This window comes from Myzus persicae, unplaced genomic scaffold (genome assembly GCF_001856785.1).
Source record: "Myzus persicae strain clone G006 unplaced genomic scaffold, MPER_G0061.0, whole genome shotgun sequence".
In the NCBI taxonomy this organism is placed as follows: Eukaryota; Metazoa; Arthropoda; class Insecta; order Hemiptera; family Aphididae; genus Myzus; species Myzus persicae.
In genome coordinates, this window is record NW_019101569.1 from 617,359 (window position 1) to 643,272 (window position 25,914).

The following is a 25,914-nucleotide window of genomic DNA, read 5'->3' on the forward strand; positions in this document are numbered from 1 at the left end:
ACACCGGTTGGTGAGTAGTCGTGTTTGTTTTAAAATCATGATTGCAAGTAGGTATAATGATATAACGGTTGGTGATAAACTGATAACATATTTTTAACATTTTGACTGACTAGGTATATTATATTGCTTTTAAATTTTATTTTCCGTCACGCGTCACTATATCGAGCGCCGAGATGAGCTGAAGCGAGACGCGTTAGCCAACACTCGGCCACTGCTTGTCCTGAGCGGTATTTTTATACTTTCAAACATTGGTTGTATTGCTAAATGCTAAATTTCTATTGGTTTCCACTTCCTGGTGTTTCTGGTGCTGTTAGCTTCAAAATCCTTATATTAGTGCGTATATAAATTTTTTTTCACTGCAATCACACATTGCAATACCATGGTATACCGTTTAATATGTTTAAAATAAGCCAGTTCTTTTATGTAATTGGTTTGGAGTAGGTACTCATAGTCATATATATAATACATCTTTAGTTGATATCTTATGCGTAAATTATTGCAGTTTGGAGCGTTACATTACAATACGGTGACGACAAGTTATGATTTTTAGAGTAGGTGTATATAATTATGCAGCACCGCTCTCCTTAATTTACTAATTATTATACAACACGTGTTTTTTCTCTAGGCTTCCTGTGTTAGTATTCGGTGATTAAAATAACAGAGCACAAAATTATTTCGAAAACTATTAATATTTTTCAACATTTTATTTCTAGAAAATTAAACTCAATATAATTTGAACATTTGGTATTGCCTAAAATGCTTTTAGACATTGGTCATCGATGGAAAACTATAAACCAACTAGAACTCACACAAATTCAGATGAACTATATAAATATCGATTTTTTATTCATATAATTAATATAAGCAATTTAAGTTGATAAGAGGATTGGCGTTTTCCGAAAAACGTTGTGCACCAATATTTTAAAAACATAATTGGGGCTGGGTATTTGAAGTCCTAAAAAAGAAGCAAAAAAAAAAAAATGGAAACATACCTTAAAACTCCCAAAAGCTGCTCTACATAAACAATAATAACTTCTTAAAAATTATTTTAGTTAAAATAAATATCTAACCAGTTCCTAAATTCTTCTGAATATCGCATTTTAACATAATTATTATACATATTACTTTAAGATGATAATTATTTTGTTTAATAAACAGATAATAGTTTTATCAGTACATCTTACACTGGTAGACTATAGCCTCTCAGATTTGCTCCCATAATCTACATCAATGCCAACAATGGGGGATCTGTGACTTGTGAGTTAACATTACTATCATCACAAATTCTCATATTTAATAAAAGTTTATGGCTATTGGCGACTGAAGTACTGAATGGTGTACGTAGTATAACTTGGTAGATAAAGTTCTAAGGTTAAAGTCGGACGTAAAATAATATTCAATAATCAGTAGGTGCCTACTACCTAATAGAGGTAAACCAATAGTTAGGTAAACACTGAACACTATTGGTTTTGTATGAATATATTTTGTTGTATGACACAAACAATTATAATTTATAATCATGTCATAATGTACGTCTTATCGAAAAACCAACTTAATAGAATATTGTTTTGATATATCTGAGCCCTAGCTCCCCCCCCCCCACCATCGATCGCCATCTATAAGCGGCTACGCTTGTCGACGATGACAAAATTCGAAACACTCACCGGTCGCAGCGACGACGATGACGCGGACGCGTGTACGCGCTTGCGTGATTGTCAATAATAATAATAATATACTACCATACGTATGGTAACGTGCAGCGCCCGGTCCACGTGCGCGATTTTAGCGGTTACCGGAACGCGGTCGCCCGCGCGCTAACTACCCTCGGCGGCGACTGGGGTGGATGGGGGCCACCGTACGCAGGGAACGCGTAATATACGCCGCGTCGGCCCCGACGCGGATGCTGCGTGCGGATCGCCCAGCCGCTGCCGCCGCCGCCGCCGTTGATCAATAAACGGCAGCAGCGCGCCCCCGAGAGCTTGGACCGCCGGCCACGCAGAGAGGCTCGGAGGCGTAGTGCACGCGCACAGCGCGCCGCCCGTTACTCCGCCGAACGAGAATGATGCCTCGCGAGACCTCCGCGCCGTCGCCGCCGCCGCCGCCGCCCCGACCATACCTCGCCACCCTGTTATTATGGGCGCTCGCCGCTGCCGTCTCGTAGTCGTCGTCGCCGCCGCCGCCGCCGCCGTCGTCGTTCTCCCGGCAATACCTCTCCGGAGATAATATTTTAGAGGTACGAGTGCGCTTGTGTGTGTTTGTGTGTGTGTGCGTGCGTGCGCGCGCTCGCGTGTCTGTGTTTCGGTGAGTGCGCGGGCCGTAGCGTACGGACGGACGGACGGACCTCGTTGACGAATTTAGTAATAATAATAATTATTATTATTATTATTGTTATATTAATAATTATAACTTATAAGCCTATGCACACACCACTATAAAAAATATAATAAAATATAATACTATAATATAATTATATCATGTGATCATAACGCTCCTTCTTTTTTATCATTCGCGACACATCGATTCCTATAATATATTAAATGTATACATGATAATAACGATATATCGCCAACAAGACGGTCGTCGTAGGGTACAGTTCGTCAAAGCGTTGTAGTTTTTGAGAGCGCGTTCGGATATCGGAGTAATTATACGTCATAGTCGTCGTCATCATATTATTGTTAAATTATTGGTATATTATACAATTACATATTTTTATTTTAATAACATAATATAATATTAAACTATCTACCGCCGCACTGGGATTCTCCGGGTCAAGTAAGTTAATGATCAAAGTCTTGTAAGCTTAAAGTATACTTTATTTTTGTGTTTAGTATTCGAACATTATTTTTACATTTAGTGTTCGGTGTATTATCATCGATTTCAATTTTTTCTCATCATCATCTTCTTCGTGAATCTTCTTAATATATATTATGCAAACAAAATATAGTCTTTATAACTACCTATGCGGGATATGTTATATATAACATACAAAATACTATATTTATTTAGTATTCTACAAATCATATGTATTGATCAGTTATTGAATTATATATATCATTGTAAAATGCAATTCTTAAAAAAAATTGTTTTTAAATCTGGCCCCAAAATACTAAAAACGTAATTATGAGTGATGGATTGTTTCATGATTCATGGGACCTACCAAATATTTTTAGGTATCTGTATCATCAAATATTTAAATGTAATTTTCACATTAATAAAAAAACAAATAAACACATTACAATTTCTTATTTAAAATCATTTATTCGAATATTTTACAATAGTCCGTCAAATACCTAAGCATAATTTAAATATATGTATGTAATACTAAATATTATTCATTGCGATCATTCTATGCACGCAGGCTCACTCCCATTTTTCCTTTAATAATGAATTTTTTCTTATTCTGATTTTTGCAATTTATAAACATATACTTAAAATCTATATTTAAAATTCTTTGTATTTTTGTACAACTTAAGGATCAGTATCCTGTGTGTATATAAACTTCTGTTTTTCAAATGAGAACGCCCCTTTTCTTCTGTAAATTATTCAACAGATAATTTTTTTGAACATTTTGGCCGTTGAGGTATTCAAATTAAAATTCAAACCCCACAAAATGTTGGTTCACTAATCCGCTCATCTATATTTTAAATACTTATAATTCATAAGCTACTTGACCGAAATTATTATAGATCGAAAATTCGAAATACTCCGAATAATATTTTTCTCCGGAATATAAAATAAAAATGTATGTTGTCACTCAAGAGTAAAAACTATAAAACAAAATTAGAACAAAAAAAAATAGTATAAAATATTGTTTTATAACGACTTAAAATTATGTAAAAGAAATATTTTCAAAATTTTAGTGCTTTTTGAAATAATGAGGGTTTTATGTTAAATGGATCTCCGCGTTCAGCCCAGAAAATAGTAGATACCTATAACTTAGGTATAAGTTAATACATTCTTGTTTGTTATATTTAACGATACAGGCAAAGTAATAGATATTATGGTGAGCTTAAACTATTTAATGATATATAGAATAGGACGACGTGCAGACTCGTACTTTTGATCCATGTAGCTGGTTTGTTACCCTCAACTTTTCGGGGTAGTTTGTGGTTGCAATAGGTATATAAGTTTTTGTTCTTAAACCTCGTGGCTCGTACTGTTTCTATTTTTGAATAATTTATAGACATATTTGATTTGCATAAACACGAAAGAAACAAAGTTTCTTATTTTTATATTAAGGTAGGTCATACACTCGTATTCTATGAAGATATTTGAATCAGTAGGTACTAGGTATGCTAAACAATTTTCAATTGTGAAATATGAATACTAAGTTGTTAAAATGTAAACTATATTTATTAAAATGTAGTTTTACCACAGTACCTTATTTTATGAAATCATTGAAATCCATAATGAGTATTTATAATTTATGTGATATAGGTTATTTATATATATCCACGTGATTAAAGTTGTTAAAATGTCCATTTCATTAATGAAACTAAAAAAAATTAAATTAACAATCAAAAGTTGGAATTTTTTGTTTATGATGGATTATTTTGTATTTTAACATTAAAATTAACATATTTTACGACTTTTAATATAAAACATGTATAAAAATGTAGATACCTATTCGTGTTCTTAAAGGGCAACTTAAACTGTTAAATGGAAATAACTGTAATAGGCACCATTCGGAATGAGCGTCAAGATGATATTTAGCACCTTTTGGCAGGATTACCTCCCACATGCCTTCTAATTGTGGTTGTAATCATTGTATGCATTAAACAAATTGCTCTTTTCGGGACCATTAATCAAAATGTAATCTATGTTCTCTTTAAAATACTCATATTGTTCTTAATATTTTACAATATTTTTAAAAGTTTTCATGTGCCAGGCCATTGCTATTATCTCTTTATCAACTAAAGCCGTTTTTATGTAACTTCAAGTAGGTAGTTATTTATTGCTTATATTAATTAGTAATAGCATTAAAAAAGATTATTTGGGATAATTGAATTTCATTTTATAGTTAGTTTTAGTTTTGCGAATACAAATTTTTAAAATATATTCTACTTTAATGAATGTAGGTTTTATAATATAGGTAATAAATAATTTCACATTGTGGTTTAATATTCTTGTATATAGGTAGTAATTCTAGACTAAATGGTTTAAAATACTCACAAAATGGCATAAATATTAATACAAATTAAAAACCCTACACATAAAAGTTACAAATGATATTTATTTTAAAGTGGTTGAAGAGTCACTTGAAATTTGAATAAATCGCAAAAAATGTTGATGATTCAACAATTTTAAGAAATACTGTAATTCAGAAATTGTAATTCAAAATTAATTTACATTAATAATTTGAAGTGTAGGATAGAGTACCTATAGAGTATAGACTAAAACTGATTAAAAATATTTACCTGTAACTTGTAAGTAATAATTAATAAGTAATAATCGTAATTTAGATTAACTATTAATAACTAATCAATGAAGAAAGAATTATAAATATTTTACATGTTTAGATGTTTAGAAACTTCTGTTTTTAAAATGATACCCTTTCTCCCTTGTTTAATCTTAATTTTTCTGTGGTTAACGGTTTGTAAAATAAAGAGTGGTTATTCAATTATGAAAATGATTATAAAAGGTTATGTCCTTACAAATGGTTTTACAAAAATATATAACATATGTATGATTGGATACAGGGCCGTATTTACAATTTTTGCACCCTGGGTCAACCATAATTTTACGTCCCCCAACCAAAAAATAGGTCCACTTTTTTGATTTTTATTAACACATTTTAGTTATAATTCTTTATGGTTAAGTCATGGTTGTCTATCTACAACTATGGTTATGTTAAAATTACAACTAGCACTTATCCATTATCGTTGCACTGTTAAGTTCACAAGGGTCGAGTCATAATACAAATTTTTTCCAAAAATAAAATATTTATTGAAACAATACTGCACCGAGTTACCGCTAGTGGCCCGGCCACCCCTAAATAGATCAATATTTGGCCGCCCAGGGCAAATGTTCCCATTGCTCCCCCTAAATACGGCTTTGATTGGATATTTGGATTTAGTATTCTTTTATACTTCGAACATTTTTAAATTTTTTAAATGTTGATAGATTAATATAAATTGATAACATTTTCAACTCCCCTTAGCTCCCGTATCTTCCAAACCAAACCCATTATTATCATGAAACTATCATCCATAATACACACAGTTAAGTAACTCAAAAATTACTCGTTTAAATTTTATTTTGACATCAAAATGAAATTATCCGTTAGATACTTTACAGTAGGAAAGGGAGGTTATCATTTGAAAAACAGAAGTCTGTATCTTCATTTTCCAAAAAGGAAAAAAATTCTCCTCCTTCACAAGAAAAAAAACAAAAAACTTTTAAAATATGGTATTTTAGAATGTTTAAAAATCCTAAAAATCAGAATTTGAATAAATTCATTATTAAATGAGAAATGGGTGTGCGCTTACTTGGTAAATCACTCTGTATATAGTTCACGCCAATTATTTGTTGATAATTTTCGTCTTGTAAACTTTTAAAGATTTTAAATTACAAGTAATTTATATACACAAGGAATGAATTAAATTCATATTTATTACAATATAGAAACTGCAATAGTCTTGGAAACTCGATGCATTAAATATTTATATTGTGCTAGTTTCAAAGTGTAAGAATGTAAGAGAATAGTTGTCAAATTAGAGAATCGATTGTACACCTACATCTTTTAAGGACTTAATATTTATACAGAAATAAACGATAGTGGGAGCTTAAGACATTAAGTTATACTATACAATATTTGTTTAAGGACTCGTCTTTAATCTGTGTACTTGAATTAATTAAATAATTATAACTCAAATGGTAATGAACAATTAATATTTTGTTTCAGGAATAATTTAGTAGGCTATGCTCCGAATAGCTTCAAGCTACGACCAATATGGCTGAGAATTCTGATTCAGATTGTGAAAGCGACAGCGACAACGAAGAGGAGGAAGAACTCCAATTTATAATAACTTTTTTACTATCAGGGTTGTGTTTAACACATATTGACCTGATATTATTATAATTCACATCATGGATCTCAGTGGATACGTACTAATACTCAAGGAAACTGAAGATAATAAAGCTAAGCTTTTAGGTGAGTAAGCCATCCCTGTTTTATTTTACAAACATTTATTTAATGTGGACGGATTAAGAGAAAATGTGTCTAAACCCTAAATGTTTTCTATGGTTCCATAATTAATATTAAAAACTAATTAATCTGATGCGATGCATTTAAGTTTATATAAACCTTTTAGGCAATCGTCTTTATCTTACCATTGCAAGGTAGAATTGTTGTAACATTATTAACTGTTTTAAAGTATTGACAATTCCTTATTTATCACATTCAGAAAACGATTTTGAGTGCTAGGTACTATAGCTGTCAGAGTAGCTTGTGAGTGAGTAGTGAGTGCTTATATTTTGTTTTGCATATCAAAATATAAGTTAGAATAATCCATAATCACTATAATATAATGTTAAATCCTATGCTATTTTATATAGTTTTTAAAATTAAAATAATTAGCTATATTGCTAATTATGCTGTCAAAATAAATATGAATATCTAATATTAATATATTATGTTCTGAAATAAATATATTTATAACTAACATACAAGTACTCAATATAAATTCAAAAAATATTTTACATCAGTCAAAAATTAAAATAATTTTATATTAAGTGTATAGTATAATAGCTAGACAGTATTTATTTATATTTTTAAAACCTAATTGATTGGTTAAGGCTCAAAAGTCGACCGCGCAGATTTCGAAACCGGTGATGAAATATTCGCAATTAATGGACAGCAAATTGCAGAAATGACTCGTGATGATTTGCTATCTTATCTCTATCAGGTGAGTTATTAAACAAATTTAAAATATCGTAATTATTACTCAATAATAATAATTATTAAAAGTATACTAAAATATAAAAATGTTGTTACAGTGTATTGTTACAAGAACCATATGCATGAATTTAAAACCTCGAGTAAAAAAAGGTATGTACATTCATTTAATATAAATATAACTACCTGTACTTACTATATATATTATATTTATATTCTAAGTATTTGGACACTTTCATTTGTTTGCTGAAGTATTTAATTGCCCGAACGCACTTTACAGAATGGGCTAAACAGTTAGACTGACAGACTGCATAATATATTATGTTTTACCGTTTCCTCGTGCAGGCTACGTTGGTCTATATAAAAAAAAACTGAAAACATGACGCCCGTCCTGTATAAGCTTATATATATTATGTTTATGACATATACTCAGTGTCTTCGTTATTTTTGTTGGGATGTGCACTGCAGTATATATGGTGTATTATTACTTATTTATCAACACAGTTGACAGTGTAAACGTGTTAGTATAATTTTCCGAGCAATGGGAAATATAATAATTTAAAAAGTATGGAGTAGGCATGTAGTTTATTTCACTTCCCTATTTTAAAATAGAGAATTCTTGTTGTTTTTTTTATTAGTTTAAAGTTTCCCTGACGTATGTCTACTAAAACTTGTTGTTAACAGAATTCAATTTTTTTTAACTTTTGGAAAATACTAAATAGATAACAATTAGTACAAAATATTAATAATAAAAGGTACTATCTACTACGTTTTAATGTATTTAAAAGTCAGAAGATAGAAGAGGAAAAAAATAGTAAAAAAGATAATAATTATTATAAAAAAAGGTTGTGTGGGCGCCACGCGTGAGTTGGCGTACAGAAGGTATGATAATTCTCGTAAGACACCAGCTTTATAATAAAAATTCTAGGCTTTACAAAAGGATTCTTGAATCTTTAGATACCTTTAACCGCTTTTCCAATAATCGACTATTATAAAACATCGTCATGAACTCTTTTACATTTTTTCACCTCACGACTGTACCAAAAAAAAAAAGGTGCTTATATTCTTTGAAGATATATGAACATTCTAAAATGTCCAGGTTCTTCTTCAATACAATATACTTTCACTCTTGTTTTGTAAATTCTCTAATTTCCTTAAAAGTCTCTGAGAGTAAGTGTAAAAAATGAAATAACTCTCTCACCTCTATACTCATCACCATGATGGTGTTTTTATGGGAATTTCTACATCGTCTGTGGTCGACGACTGTCGTTTGTAGTCGGTTAGCGACCTCGAGTGATCACAACAGGTACGTCAGGTAACACCAATAACAGGTCTGTGTTGTTAGTCTACCTAGTTACACTGTGTTTTTTACTTGTGCCGCTAACGTTTCGGAGTTCGCGTTTTTTTGATGGAGTTTCGTATTATTTAGTGACTGTGTAAAATTTGTATACAATTTTTTTCGGGCTGTGTGGATTGGATTTTATACTTTGGCTTTTCTAATTTATATATATGTATATAAAGTAAGTACTACAAGTACATGGATACATAATTTATATTATTTTGAGTGTAATGTTAAACATAAGAGCACTTCACTTGTGTGACCCATAGTAATTAAAAAAAACCCAAGTTTCGTTATCACAAGTATTAATTAAATATGTACATATTATAAATAAAAGGGCTGCACTTGAGAACCAATTTGGCTTATAGAGATAGCATAAAAAAGGTCTAACCTGTTTTAATAAAACGCCATTAGATTTGTTTTTAATGTAAAAGGCTAATCGTGAAAATATTTTTTTATGTATAAAAAGTACAGACAAACATCTTTTAAATTATTCAATTTATACTAATGAATAATAAAAGCATTACGTTTTTCTGTCAAATAATTTTGTGATCTTAGAAATTTACTTAACATTTTTTACAATAGAAAAATGAATAATTTTCTTATAAATATATTTTTGGTAAAATATGGATTTTTTTGAAAAAGCGCATTAGATATTGAAAACAGTTTTACTTCAAAAATGCTGTTGCTGATATAATTCTTATGGAATGATTAATAATTATTTTAATTAGGTTTTTTTTAAATATTAAATTAGATTTACATGCCTACCTAATAATAATACAATTTTTTTGCTTATTCACAGTTAGCATACTGTTTCATAGTTTCAAATTACAATGAAACTATTGACTTACAATCATAATTTTTATTTTTTGGATAAAATTATTATTTGTGTAGAGAGTCTTATAATATTATATTTTATAGTATATTTAAGCAATATTACATTTGTTTCTTAAGTGTAATAATACTTTTCTCTATTTTATACACACGTAATAATATTATTATAATCTCTTTCTGTACTTCCCTAATTGTGATTACATTGTTGAAATTAAGGCATCATTACAATTATAAAGATTTACATTATAGTATGTGGTTTGCCGAAAGATTTTTTTTTATACTTTTATTAAGAAAGTTATTAATAATTATAAATAGCTAAAAATAAATAGGCAGGTACTGATTACTTTCTTGAAAATTAAAACATTAAAACCAGCTTTTAAATATTATTTTCTGTATTTATTATAATGGGCAATGTAGGGGATTATATATATGGGATATTGTTAGAGATTTAAATAATTTAATCACAAGAAACAATGATTGAAATACAGAGTGAGGGGCTTACTATAATACATTTATACATGTGTAGACAGAGTTCACATTTTTACTGATGTGCTCTCTTATTTAGTAAAGTATTTAGTAAAGTGGAGCCTTGAAATAAAATATTATCTATAGAACATTAATTATTATCAAGTTTTAAAAATGTTATTAAAATAATTCAAATTTAACTTGTCTGTTGGTTTAAATTAAAGATGTACAAAGAGTACAATGGTACCTATCAAACTTGTACTTCTATTGATATGTACATTGTGTAAAACCTTGGTTTCCATTATATGTTATTATCGGGTTTTATTTTTTTTTCTAAGTTTAGTGCTCAAAACATCTACTTATATGCACCGGGTTAATTTATTTAGATTTACATTGGTAAGGTACCTACAGTACGTATACTAAGGTAAAATAATGTTGCCTTGGCCTCGATGACGTCAATACTTTGAAAAGATTCATATTATGATGGTTATATACCTATATGTTCTGACTACTGAAACTAAAGTTTAATAAAACTGAAAATTAAATTGTTCTATAAAAAAACATCGATTTATACAAACTTAATATAAATCTAAAGTGTGACATAAACATAACTTATAACAAAAATTCTTAATGTCGTTGTAAGGAATACGAACAATGCAGCATAACTTAATAATAATTTATATAATATCTTCTCTAATTATTCATAACAGGGGATTTTATTACAATAATAAATAACTATGATAGAAATAGTTCTAGTTTAAAATTAGTGAGTAGTTTTGAAAACACGTCTTTAAATGAAATCGAGTTTAGAAACAAACAATTTATTTCCAAATATCATATTATATTTTTACATGTGATAATTAACTATATACAGTTTGTTATTTAAGTTCAATAATCTTCAACATACATATACATCATTTAATGGTCAGTAAACCACTGACCGCAATAATAGGATAGGAAATTCACCGACACGTGACTGAGAGTCTTATATGTATTTAGACGTCGTCCATATCCAGTTTTTAATAACGCTATTTGGAGGGAGTGGATTTCGGATGTTTTGATTATACCTGGTTGCCAAGGAAATGCCATCGATTCTCCCCACACTTATATATTGTGAGTGTTCATACGGATATCCGGCTTCCGGCCGGTGAAAAACTATGTATACTGTACAGTGTACACAATATTTTAATAATATTGTCAAACAGATGATATTCTGCAGAAGTAGGACGCTTAAATTGACGTACATATTATCTTCCCTGCTTTAAGTTCAAATACTAGAAAAACGATTACCTACACTATGATCGAACTTTTCATTAATTGTACATACAAATATTACATTTCACAATGTGTTCTCTATAGTAATTAGTATACATCCATGTTTAATATTATGCTTTTTCACATACATTTTTATAATTGACCGTTAAGTAATTGCTAAAAGAAAACTAGAATGAAGTTAAAAATAAAATAAATTAGACTAAAATAAAAATTGTATGACAAAAGAAGATAATTTTGTATCAATATATATTTTTTTATCATTATTATGAATCTACATATTTAATTATCATCCCCGTATAATATTTACTAAAACAATATTTCTAAAAAACTACTAATTTACTCTCTTTTCATTTTAAAGTGTAATATTGTTTTAGACATACAAAGTCTTATATTTTATACCTCCGATAATATTATAGATATAAACCATGGTATAACGGCATCGTTTTAACAAACCATACTAATCGCTTTGAATATGTGTACAGTTGTACACCGTATAGCCGTATATGATACAATGTATCGTTATTTTATGATACAATAAACGTATATTGTACACATTCAACGGTGGAAATGTTAAAGTTGTTCCGGTCTCAGAGCAATCGTTGGTGTTTAAGCGTTTACAGTAGTTTGGTAGTAGTTTTTTCATATTATAAAATGGTTTATTTGTATATCAGTATACTGAATATAATATATATATGTGTAACTATGTATACCTAATTCCTATATATGATACGTACTGGCAGATAAATGTATAAAATGAGAGAGACATGGTGAGAGAAATGAATACGTGAAACCGGTCATTCGAGTTTGCCTTTGGTGCTGTTGTTAACCTCGAATCTCAAACGAACAGTCAACAGTGGTGAATAAAACGAGTTTGCCCCAGGAAAAATTACTCGATGGATGTCCGTACATAAGATTATTTGTATAAATATATTACATATATGTATAAATATAGTTTCACTTGCTTCTTAAGAGATTTTGGAGTCCTGATATAAAAAAATATCGATTAAGAGCGTAGGTGTATGTAAAAAAGCCAATGTAAACAGATTTACAATGAGTAAAGACTGAAGACAACAAACCCTAAAGCTTTCAAAAGCTTCCGGATTACATATTATTATATGATTGTTTAGTAAGAAAGAATTTCCATGAACAGTATTATTATAGTTTATTTCATAATATAACTATGTAAGTTATAAATATCTAATCAATTTTAGCTTACATAAAAATAATTTTCTAAACTCAAAAGGTTATATTCTGTTTTCTGTATCATTCATATGATACTATAAGTACACCAGCTTTTTGAGGAATTCAATATAGGCAATTTAATAAGAATAATATAATAAAATAAATAAATAAAATATGAAATTAGAACTTTTAATCTTAAATCTATTTTAATTTTAAATACTGAATTAAAGTAACTTAAAAGTGATCACAACACTCAACGGTATTGTTGTTGGTTGCTGCTTGATTACAAAACCATTTAGAAAAATGGCAAGGGATAGTACCGGGAAGGCTATAGCTAAAGTTAAGAAACTAAATTTTCACTAAAACAATATAAGAAATTTGTCTGTCCAAAAACTTTTTTTTTAAACTTCGGTATTGCACATTATAAGCCATTATATTTTTTACTTGTAAACATTTGGTTTCTTTACTAGATCTAAGTGAATCTTTGCCAGGTGAAACAGTTTTTTATTTATAAATTATATAGATACTTGATAATGATTTAATTTTATATTTATATTTATAATAAAAAAAAAAAAAAAATATATATATATAATATATATATATAGATGATAGATGTTTCTATGAGAAAACTTAATGTATAATCTCAATTTATAAGTGTCATCACTGGGTGGCTGCTTTTATCATGTTATTCATGTTATTTTGTTTTTTTATATTTTAGCTAATACTCTTGTTGTACTCACGAGGTACAGATTGTGTATTTAATAATAAAGGAAAAAAAAAAAAATATATTTATAATATTTATACTGTATGATACAATCTATTAATTAATTTAAAATTATGTGAATAACATATAAGTGTTCCTGATAATCGCTTCTTATTTTTTTAGAATATCATTAAATTAAAATAACGTCATTAAGTTTTAACAAATTCATACTTTATTTTTAAAAACATTTTTAACTATTTTCAATATTTTATGTGTACATATTTATAGTCAGTGAAAAATAAAGCTATATATGCATTATAATTTTGTTTCATGGCTAACCGAAGTGTACAATTATTATTATAGTTCTTTAGCTTATCAAAAATTAATTTTTTTAAATATTTTTAGAAAAATAAAATGTTGTTATAATAGTGTTATGATTTCAAAAGTTTAAACAACTAAGTACTAACCACATAAACTTTTAAGTTATGGTCGGAATTCGAATTAGGTCAAAAAATATTTGTTTTGTTTGGTGCTTGAGTCTATTTTAACTATACTTATGAACTATCTTGAATATTTTCTACTCGTAGTTAAAAAACTTACAAATGTTATAATTTTGAATTTACAAATTACAATCAATATTACTATCTATGAATTGTCAAATAATATTTAAATTTTGAATTCAATTTATTGTCATAGTTTTGGATGTTTCAATCGTATAAAAGCTGAAAGTATTTCTACCAGACTCACAACGCATGTTAGATTTTTATACATTGTACTAATATTTTTTAAACTTCTGTTACTAATGATTACAAAAAATGAGTAGTACCATTTTCTTGCACACATTTTTTGTATATTTTATAGAGTGAATATATTCTTGAAAAAGATAGAAACTAACATTTCCATTTTTCATCGATTTGTTTGTAGTTTTCATGCATATCTGCAATCTACATGTAATGATCTAATTAAGTTTCTAAGCTTGGCGTGCTCAAGAATATTTTTGAAGGATAGAAAAATAATATTATTTTTCATGTTTAACTTGCACGCAATTTTTTTTGTAAGTAGGTAGGACCTAGACCTAGGTAGGTAATGTAAAATTTATTTATTTTGTATCAATATTATTCATTTTAATGACTACACATATTTTGAACATTTAAGTAAAAACTATAAAAATTGTCAATTCGTTTGGCGTCCTATGACCTTTTAATACGATTTATAGTTGTTGAATACATTTATAGTGGGCACCATTATCCATTGCACCGTCATTAATTCATATTCATGATACAATATCAGCAGTAAGTAATGACTGTACAGAATAGACTATTGATTAATGATAAATATCGTTTTCTTAGTGAAACGCGTTTAGTTTGTTCGTTGATGAATAGTTAAATATTGTATGGTACACATTAAAGTATAGCAGTATGGTATATATTTTATTAGAAAATTAAATTATCTTCATGTTAATATTCAGCAAACGAATAATTAAAAATTAAATTATTATGTATAAAACACATGTTATATAAATAATAATTCGAAGGCAAGTAACCAGACACTCGCAGTAGCAGTACTTATAATGCAGTCTTAATCGCACCATGCGATTGATTTATTTATTTAAAATTTGTGCGAGTTTGCACGTTGTCAACCGATTTTCTTCCTCTCGAAAGAAACGTTAGACTGTCGCAGTAACCGACAGTAACTGCACATAGGACAAAATTCGATGGCCTCGACCGAAGCCAATCGCTTAGCCAATTATCCGTTAGAGTATTATTTTTTCTTGTACTTTTATCCTTTGTGAAAGAATTCGGTTATTTTATTGTTATTATTGCAGATAAGTATTTGACTTGAAAATTGTTGGTCAACAACTAAAAGTGTTTTTATTGTACAAATTAATTCTTAATATTTTAATATTAATTCAAATATAATAAATATTTATGATATCATAATTTTTTTTATTTATATATTATTAAATATGAATTATTATTTAAATATTCACTGGGGTATTCTGCAGGTCTTAAAATAACTCATGCTCCGTCAATTATGAGCTAATATATAACTATATAGGAGTCATTATTATAGGAAATCAACCATAACACTTACATAATAATATGTAATATGTATATTATATGTATAAAATATACTTTTTAGTTTTAATTTATTTATTATATGTATTGTAGTCTCTAAGTTCAAAAACAAAAATATTTCAAATGATTATTTTATGTTAGCTCAAAAAATATATATAGATTTATGAAATAGCAGTTAACAGTTTTGTATTCAATCAAATCTAAAACGATAGGGTAACTTATTTATATTCAATTTTTTTATACATATGCATAAGAACAGAATATATTTTGTAATACCTATATAATAAATAATGAATAAGTGCTTTAAAACTATAAATTGGATAGTCGATAAACTTTGATGAAAAAAACATCATATTCCTTATTAATTGGATTCATCGATATTCGCTATTTAAATTTGGTTTCCGGATTTGATGATTTAATTTTCTACTGCGAAAATCAAATCAAAAATGTTTAATATAATTGTTTTAAAATACTTTTAGTTTTAATAAATACCTACCTATTTCAAAAAAAATTTTTTATATAATTTATCAATACTTTCTATTTTTACAATATAATAAGTGTTCTTTTTATTGCTTAAATCGTTCTTTTCATAAATAGTTATTGATCTGATATTGAGTATGATATACATAATATTGTACATTCAACTCTCCTCGGAAACACGTTTTTAATTTTAATTTTTAAATTATTACGAATTGTGGCGATAAATAACGCGCAGGTACCTACATGTAATACGCAGTTTTCTGAATTGTCATTATTACTCTGTATTTTTTTTTTTAGAAACACGGGTAGTGTAAACTGTAAACCAATCAAATACTTATTACGCAAACGTTATTATAATATTTGTTGTGTAAAAAAATTTGTAATATATATGCCAAAAGAAATATTCCTTAAAATAACATTTTTTTTTATGAAATATTGCGTATGCGGTGTACCTATAGGTATTATATATTATATTGCAGAAATTATTGTTATGGTTGTACCTAATATTGTAATAAAGTCATAATATAATATACTAGGTATATGCTTGTATAGGTATTTTTATGATTAGGCATACCCTGCTGTGATTTAATATTTCCGGCGTTCCTATATAGGTACAGGTGCATATTATATGTAATATTCATAATGTTATACTCGTACACGTATTTACAGTCGTTTCCAGCACTTTAATGTATTTTTAACACCATACTGTCAGACATAAGGTATTATACCACCGAGCAGATCGACGGATACTATGTATACAAGACAATTTAGAAAAAAAAAGTTTTGGTTGTAGCTGGTTGGTACTTGAGTTACGAACGGCTTAACGGTGACGTCGTATTATATAGCTTTACTGGATATATTGGCATCGGTGCTTTTAGGAGCACCATCGTTGTGCAGCGTACAACCCTCGACCTAGGTACACACTATAAGACGACCGTTATTTTGGACGTCGGCCAGCAGTAGTTTCACTCCCACCAACCATCCCCCCCACCACCAAAAAACTCACCGCAATTCTAATGTTTTCTAATAAACTCCCCTTTGAGACCTTGAAAATTCACGCGTCCTCTGTAGTAGGTATAGTCATTATAGCTATGTAGCTGATAATGCTGCGCGACGGAAATCCAAATCACGAAAGAACAATATATACGATCGTGTGTGTGAGTGTGTGTGCGTATTAAGATTCAAGGAACAATATAATATATTATTATTATTATTGTCAGAGTCCTGCATGGCGGCAGAGCTCACGTAATGCGATGTTGCCATATTATTTTATTATGTATGCGCGCGACCGGTTGCCCTTGACATCCAGCAAAGCGCGTTTTTTCGGTCCATCGTGCCGCGTCTTCCTCCTCCGGTCGAGCCGCGACTACGATACGCAGTCCGTGCTATCCAACTAAGACTATATTATATCTGTACGAGCTGTATATTACAAAACTATATAGGTACGGTTGTCACGTAGCTGTGTTATTATATTTCCTCTTTCTATGCGTAGCCTGTACTAGCAGGTACCAACTGGGTTGGATAAGATATTTATACCGCAGACTGTAAAGAGTATCTTTGTATATACAAAACGATACGAGATAGGTACCTACCTACTATTGTTTTGGTAGGCATCAAGATGTACGAGACACTTGATACTTTAAGAATTCATAAGAGTATAAGACTGATAAGTGATATAAGTTACTAGATCAAGATACTCTAAAAAAGTTGTTCAATATTTCGTATACACATATTATATACATAGAAAAAAGCGAGATCAAACGTTTTTGTAAATGTTTTAAAATAATTATTTATATTGATTAACAATAGTATTAATATATATATATATATACATACAATTATAAATAACTACACATATATACGACCTATCTAGTGGCGTATTTAGGAATTTGTCATGGGGAGGGCCCAGATAATTCGGGTATAAAATAATTTGGCTTTGCCACCCACACCCCCAATTCCCTTTATTAAATACATATACCATATTAAATATAAGTCCATGTTAAATTTTTGAGTTTTGTATTATTTTTTATATTATATATTTGTATCATAAACTTTATAATTATAATAAAACCATGATAAACTAACTAATTATGTAAGCAGCTTACTAATAAACTAATAAATAAGAATAAACAATAAACTAGTTACTGGTTAGTTTTTCATGATTACAACAATTTAAAATTTATATTTATGTGTTATAAAAATACAGGAGAACTTAAGGACTGTTAATTATTTATTATAATTAAATAACATTTTACTGTGAGATTACAAAACAATATCTAACCGCCTAGGACTTAGCTCCATTTTATTATGGATTGCATCCACATTGAGGGATAGGTATGTTCCGATGAATAGACATCGATGCTAGTTCATTTAGCCTATCCTAAATACAAAACAATTTTGTAATAAATATGTCCTAAATAACTTCATTCATAGTGGATCTAAGATAAATTTTCAACCATTTTAAGGTTGAAAAACATATTTTGGGAGTAGCTGTAGGCCTGTAGATACTGGCATTGTAAATTGATAACAAAAACAACCTATGTTTTATAAAATTTGTTTTCCTTCATCATGTAATAACACAAAATTTGGGCATGTACCAGTTGCCCCCAAAAGTACCTTTTTTTATACCAAATCCCCCCAAACTACCTAGAGGAAAAAGTACCAGTTGCCCTCAACCAAATGTACTAGTTGCCCTCACATGTTAATATATACACAAATACAATATATAGCTCGTAAAATAAGGGAGGTAAATATACAAATCATAAATAAAATATAAAATTCAAAATGATAATAATTTGTTAATATAAAATAGTACAAAATATAATAATTTATCAACATATAAATAGTATAAAATTCAAAAGTATTATGTTTTGTTATAATAATTACTAACCGATTTTACAAAATCTAATCTGCTAATATTTTTGTTTTTATATTTATTTTATCGGATATAATAATTGACGGATTGAATTCAAGTTCAAAGCCAGAGCATTTTTCTTTTAACATACTAAATAACAATTCATACGTTTTTGATGATTATATCCACTCAGACGCATCTAAAATTACATGTTATGTTGACAAATTATTAAAATTTTGAATTTTATATTTTATTTATGATTTGTTTATTTACCTCCTCTATATTTTACGAGCTATATATTGCATTGTGTATATATTAACATGTGAGGGTAACTGGTACATTCAATTGGGGGCAACTGGTACATTTGATTGAGGGCAACTGGTATATTTTTAAAATCGCGATAATTGCCTTGGGGGGCAACTGGTAAACACCCTAAAATTTAACATGTATGAGATACGAGTTAATGGGAGGGGTACGGACCCCATGCACCCCCGTCAATACGCCACTGGTCCTATCTATATGTTTGTTCAAACCCACCTATTGTATCATATTAGAATTAATATATTTTTAGTTAATTTTTCCTTATTATTAAAATCATTTAAAGTTAAGTAGTAATATATAGACGGCTTCTAATTATATGGGTATACAATATACATACACCCCATTCTCGTGGATTATTGTACTACTAAATTTTCATTTATTTTCATTTATTAACATAAGTATGCTTGGACTGGATGAACTTTTTTTGTAATGTTTTTGCTGTCGTGGTTACTTATTAAAAAAACATATTATTTATGATTCATAGATTTTCCTTGTAGAGGAAAAATATCGAATAACACACTATTTTTTTAAATTAAAAAGCCAGCTTGGGCAAATAACTCTTATATTTATTATTTATACAAAAGTATCTTGATACATGTATCTGATTCTAATAAAGTGCCCAACCCTGAGGTACCTGTTGGTCGCATGAGAATTATACACAGTGGCCGTGTGAAATTTTTGTGTCTTTGAAGCAAATTCTATATTTTTAATATTTTTAATCCTCTTTATTGCACTAAAGTTAATCGCAGGGGGCTAACTCTAAACTCGGTAACATATAATATTAATTAAAGTATTCATCGTGATGTTTGTGTGAGGACTTGAGATCTTAAGGTAATACACCCACCCACCCGTTGCAGACATGTAGCAATTGCTTTAAATAATTCTACATGACTATACATCCTGTTACGACTGACTGTGCATAGGTTCATTAAATTAGCTGTCCTATGTAATTCTTAATATCATTTAAAAATTTCAGTTTTGGTTTTGAGCTAGGTATATATTTACAAAACGTGTAATAGTTAATCTAATTTAATAATTTTTTTTATATTGTTAGGTTAAATTAACTACCAAGTCATTTTACGTTCAATTTTCCTGAATTAAATCCAACTAGGTACCGAAAAATAATTTTTATTGTTTTGAATAAATGTACAAACTTTGAGGGGTAGGCTCTTTAAATTGTTCAAGTAGAGCAGTCATCCTACTACAACCTAAATAGGTACCCATAATATACTGAACAAGGCTTGTATTATTATTTTATACACATAATGTGGGTGTAAGAACTCTATTATATGTTACGTATGTTATTTATGAGATATTAATGCTATTATAGGTGTTGATTATATTTTTTTTAACACACCGCAATTGATAGAATCAATGTTTATAAATCAGGTTTGGCTCAGCGTATAAAAATAATTTTACATTTTTATATAATATAATAATATATACATACCTACATATAATTATTAAATTATAAATCGAAAACCCCAATAAAAACATCCGTTCGTTTGTATTATACTAACGATAAGAAACCACTAAACACATAGATACTGCAGGCGTTGTTTGACAACTTTTAATATGTTCCTGTCGTTGAAAACAATAATATTGCCGTGGTCGATGTGAGATATGGATATGAATGTGTAACATCACGAATGAAATATTCTGTAAGATAGCAATTTGCAGTATTAATGCTTAGACGAGTGTAAAATCATACCTGTACGGCGCACACGTTTTGAAATGTACCTATAGGTACTTGCAAACAACTTTAACGACCATACACGGTCATATAAAATAGATTAGTTTTTTTTTATTTAAAAGTTTACAGGCTTCCACTACAAAGGTTATTACCCAACAGTTTTTTTTTAAAATAAAAACAGATTTTATATTTATATACATATACAATTGAAAGAAAAGAAAAAAAATTACATATTTACAGTTTAGTTATTAATTATGTTTACAAGTTAGATTGACTGAATCAGAATTTATTGATGAGGTTTCATGTAGTGATGAACTTGATAATATTTAAAGTTTGTCCTTCGTCGAGGATTTTCTTGATGTGTTGCGGAAAATTGAGAGATGTGCGTACTGGTTCGTATGTGGGGCATTCTTGGAATATATGTTTTATAGTGATGCGAGTTTGACATGTTACATATAGGTGGATGATCTTTGCTGATTAGGAAGGAGTGTGTAATGAAGGTATGTCCGATTCTTATACGAGAGATCGCGATAACTTGACGTCGGCTGAGGTCCGGGGGTGTATACCACTGTTTCACAGAACTTTTTATGAACTTGAGTTTGAAGGTAAATGGAATGGAATCCCAATGGTGTTGCCATGACAAAAAGATTTTGTTTTTGACGGACGTGAAAATATCATAGGATGATATTTTCTCGATGGTGTTGTTGAGTAGAACTTTAGAAACTAGGGAGGCAGCTTCGTCGAGCATTTCGTTACCTTTTATTCCTACATGGGAAGGTACCCACATAAATTTGAAGGTTTTCTGGGTGTTGATTAGTTCGGATTGGGTAATTTGAGTGATCTCATTTCTGGGCCACTGTTTTTTTAGGGATGTTAGGACGCTGAGGGAATCGCTGAAAATAGATTAATGTATTGCATTTTTTTTCAAAATCGTATGGATCTAGTTTCGATCCATTTCGTTCCTTTTTGTCCCACTGAGGTAGACAATTTGACCCTCTTGAGTTATATGATGTGATTTACCCATAGAAAGTTTGTGGCACCGGTATTTTAAATCACTAAAATCTCTTTTTTTTAAATTTAAAATTGTAATTCTTTTTATAAAACACTTTCAGTATAATTTATATTAATATGTAAAATTTTAAATAAAATAAAGCTATTTTAATTTAGTGATTTAAAATACCGGGGACGCAAACTTCCTATGGGTAAATAACATCATATAAGTACTCCCTGGGGCCAAATATCCTATCTCAATAATAGACGAGGACGAAACGGGACGAAAAGTCCACGATTCAGTTTCAAAGTCACACACGTGTGACGTGTCGTTTTTATTATAGGTATGTACAAAAAACCTATACCTATAGTTATTTTCAATCTTTTAATTTTTTTAAATATATGTTTAAATTCAATAATCACGAGTTTTTCAATAAATTTTGTAATTTATATATTTTAGTGTGACTATACTCATACTGATATATTGATATAATATAATAATAATAATTTATTGCAATAACAAAATGTATACATGTTGTGTAAAAAAATAAATTTATAAAAGTTGCAGACTTGTCCTCTAAGCAATAAACTTGAATGCGGATGAGTTGAGTTCAATTAAAATCGAATAAAATAATATTATCTATAAATTAAATAAAACAATCTTAATATAGGAGTGATTTCAGTTTTTGTCTTGGAGGGTCTTTATATATTTAAACGAAATAGACTTGGAATATTTTTATGTTATTTAATATCCTTTTTTGAAGTTCAGTTTTAGTGGGAAAAATTATTTTGATTGAATTTCATTGTTTTCGGGCTAGATATACAACGACGATACACCTACTGCGCGTTGAAAAATTACTATTGACCTATAAGGTTTAGGAATTACACCTACATGGCTTTCAATAGGTTTATTTTTCCATTTCAAGGCCATTTTAAGTGATAAATGTAGCTGTATAACAACGGATAATACTATACAGTAAACTATATTGTGTGTATATAATTTATTGATTTGATTTATCGTGATATATTTTCTTTTCTATCTGATGATTTTTATTTGCTTATACACATTTACACTTCTTAGTTCTTATCCCTATTATATATTTACATATATTGCAGTTTATCGTATTTACACACCCACTGATCAATATTCAGGTTATGTGGTAAAAATAGTTAGAGAAATTCTTAACTGAAACTGATTCATATTTTCTGTCTGTTTGGAATTTGGTTGAAATTAAATATTTTTAAAATGTTTTATTTTATACATTCTGATTCTTTGGAATATAAACTTATTATCTATCATAATCAAACATAATAGGACCAATGCAATAATGAATATTATGTAAAATATAAAATTCATTATTTCATACTTAGTCGTAAACTAATGTGAGCATAGATAATAATATGAAGCATTTTTTATTTAATATGTTTATGTTTAAAAAAAGTCAAATAGTGCCTACAGTAAATTCAATATTTTATAAAAAATTGATTAATTTAACGATTTAATCAAATTTAATGAACCAATCATAGGCCCTTACCCTAAATCATAAGGGCTAGTATCTCACTCTATTGATTTATTAAAATACTAAATGTTAAGTCATTTTATGCGACTCGGCGTTAGCATTTTAAAATTAAAACACAAAATTAGGTTCATTCCTAAGCCGCGTTGGTGGGTTGTAGGTACTATAATTTACTGTTATTATACATTTATACATAATGGTCTTTTTTATGTTTTTATTTGCAATTGTAATATTATTATCTGCACAAGATGCCATATTTTATTATTTATGTGCACACATTTTATTATGCATGTCCCAGTAACTATGAGATATTATGTATAATATAAAAATGTCTTATACTTATTTCTATGCAGTTTAAAATTAATCACTACATAAAATAATGCACTATGTATCTCCTACGTAATTGCAATTAAAAAATAAAAGTTACATCATTAAATTGTTTGACCTTAATTTTTACTCCATTAATTTTTTTATTATTATTGGAAAGTGAACGAAATTGCGTAGTTTGGGTACATGACTTGGCTAATGTAAAGTATACAAAATCATCACTTGTAGATAATTATATTATAAACGTTTATCATATTTCGTTATGTTTGTTAAATACAATGCTACACAGTTGGAATCTTTTTACCATTGTTATTTTAAAAAATAATAATCACCTATAAGTTGTTAATCATACAATTAAAAAAAATCATATACTTTTATACTTCTTATATCTATTCATCTGTTTTATAGTTTTCATTGTTTAAAGTTGAAACTATTAAATTATAGTAAATAGATTTTAATTAAAATTAAAATTCTGTTTTAGTTTCAAATCTAAGTGCTTTGATTTAAATAAAACACAAATGTACCCAATTTTTAGACTTTTTATAAGCATGCTAAAAATTACATGCTATTAAGGTTGGAAAATAATATAAACACAATTTTATATCAAATACATTTATTTTTAATCTGTTCAATATGCGTAAATCATGAACATAATTACACGTTGCTATTTTAATTTAAATTTGTAGATATTATTACTTATTAGATATCTAGTTCTTGTTCTCTGCGTATAATTTGTGTGGATGAGCCACGACGAGAAATGGTAAAAATGTAAAATTATAATAATATGTGATAAAATGTTCGTAAATAAATTTTTCCTTTGTCACTAATAAATTATCAGAATAAATTATGTCTAGCTTCAATTGGGACGATCTGACGCTGTATATACACCATAGTCTTGCACTTACATTTTGGAATATAACAATGATAAACAAATTGATTATTTAAACGTAAATTTCTGTAATTAACAAACCATAGGTTTATCACGTCCTTGAGAGTTTTTTTTTATACATTTCAGGATTTTTTTAAAATATTATTACTCGCTCGTTGATTGCAATTTAGTATGACGGTTAACCATTGTGAAATTAAGACACACCTAAATTGTGCAATATAATTACCATAGAAAAAACTCCGGAAGTATTTTTACAGGTCTATTTCATATGTATTTTACGATAGGTATCTATTATACTTCTGTTAAATTTTTAATGTCTGCTAAAATGTATATATTTTTTTCTTTCAATTAAGGTTTATGTTATAATTAATTACACAATATTTTTAACTATTTAGATGTTTAAAATAATTGTTAACTTTAAATCTGCAGCTACTCAATGGGGTAAAAAGTACCAAATATGTGTCAATATTGTTTTTAATGCGTATACTATGCGTTGTATGAAAATTGCACATACATGCGGTCTTAAGGGAACGTTACAGTGACATTTTTTGTCTTCGTTTTACAAGTGCGTAACATAGCAAATTTTACAAACAGCAGATAGCGTTTAGCTCCATTAGTTTAAAAATTAGAGTGAATTTGCTTTATACAATTTAAATGTAAGATTATTTTCTAGAGAATGACTTAGGTTTTGTATTATATTTTAATTTTAAAACGTGTTATGAGTATTTTAATTTGTATAAATAATTTGCAATTTTAAAATACCTTTAAGTTATAGCTCGCTTTAAAATGACTGTAAACAGTTATCTTTTCTGTTGAATTCAGAAAGTTTGAATAGAAATAAATTATTATTCGAATTTCGAGGTATGACTTTTAATTAATATTTACAAATCATAATTATTTTCTTACGACTTGGCAGTTGTGTATTTAGGGTTTTTTAAATGGGTGATGGAATTTCTTCTACTAATAAAATGGTAAATATATTTTTTTGATTAGTTAAGTATTAAATTCAACCGCCGAAAGACTAATCAATCTGGGAATTCCTATCACGATCTATTACCCCTTGAAAAAAT

At 28.6% G+C, this 25,914-nt stretch overlaps 1 protein-coding gene across 2 annotated transcripts in view; it reads left to right on the top strand.

Moving 5' to 3' along the window:
- The first annotated feature begins 2,404 nt into the window (after nucleotides 1-2,404).
- LOC111029625 (MAGUK p55 subfamily member 5) overlaps nucleotides 2,405-25,914 on the top strand; it is a 60,815-nt gene continuing 37,305 nt past the window's right edge. Inside the window, exons 1-4 of one of the 2 annotated variants that reach the window (XM_022308707.1) lie at nucleotides 2,405-2,772; nucleotides 6,905-7,153; nucleotides 7,798-7,907; nucleotides 7,999-8,050. In XM_022308707.1, the coding sequence (XP_022164399.1) occupies nucleotides 7,090-7,153; nucleotides 7,798-7,907; nucleotides 7,999-8,050 (226 nt within the window). In that variant the 5' untranslated portion in view covers nucleotides 2,405-2,772; nucleotides 6,905-7,089. Of the gene's footprint in view, nucleotides 2,773-6,904; nucleotides 7,154-7,797; nucleotides 7,908-7,998; nucleotides 8,051-9,228; nucleotides 9,418-25,914 lie in introns of those variants that run through there. The other variant, XM_022308708.1, reaches the window with a different exon arrangement.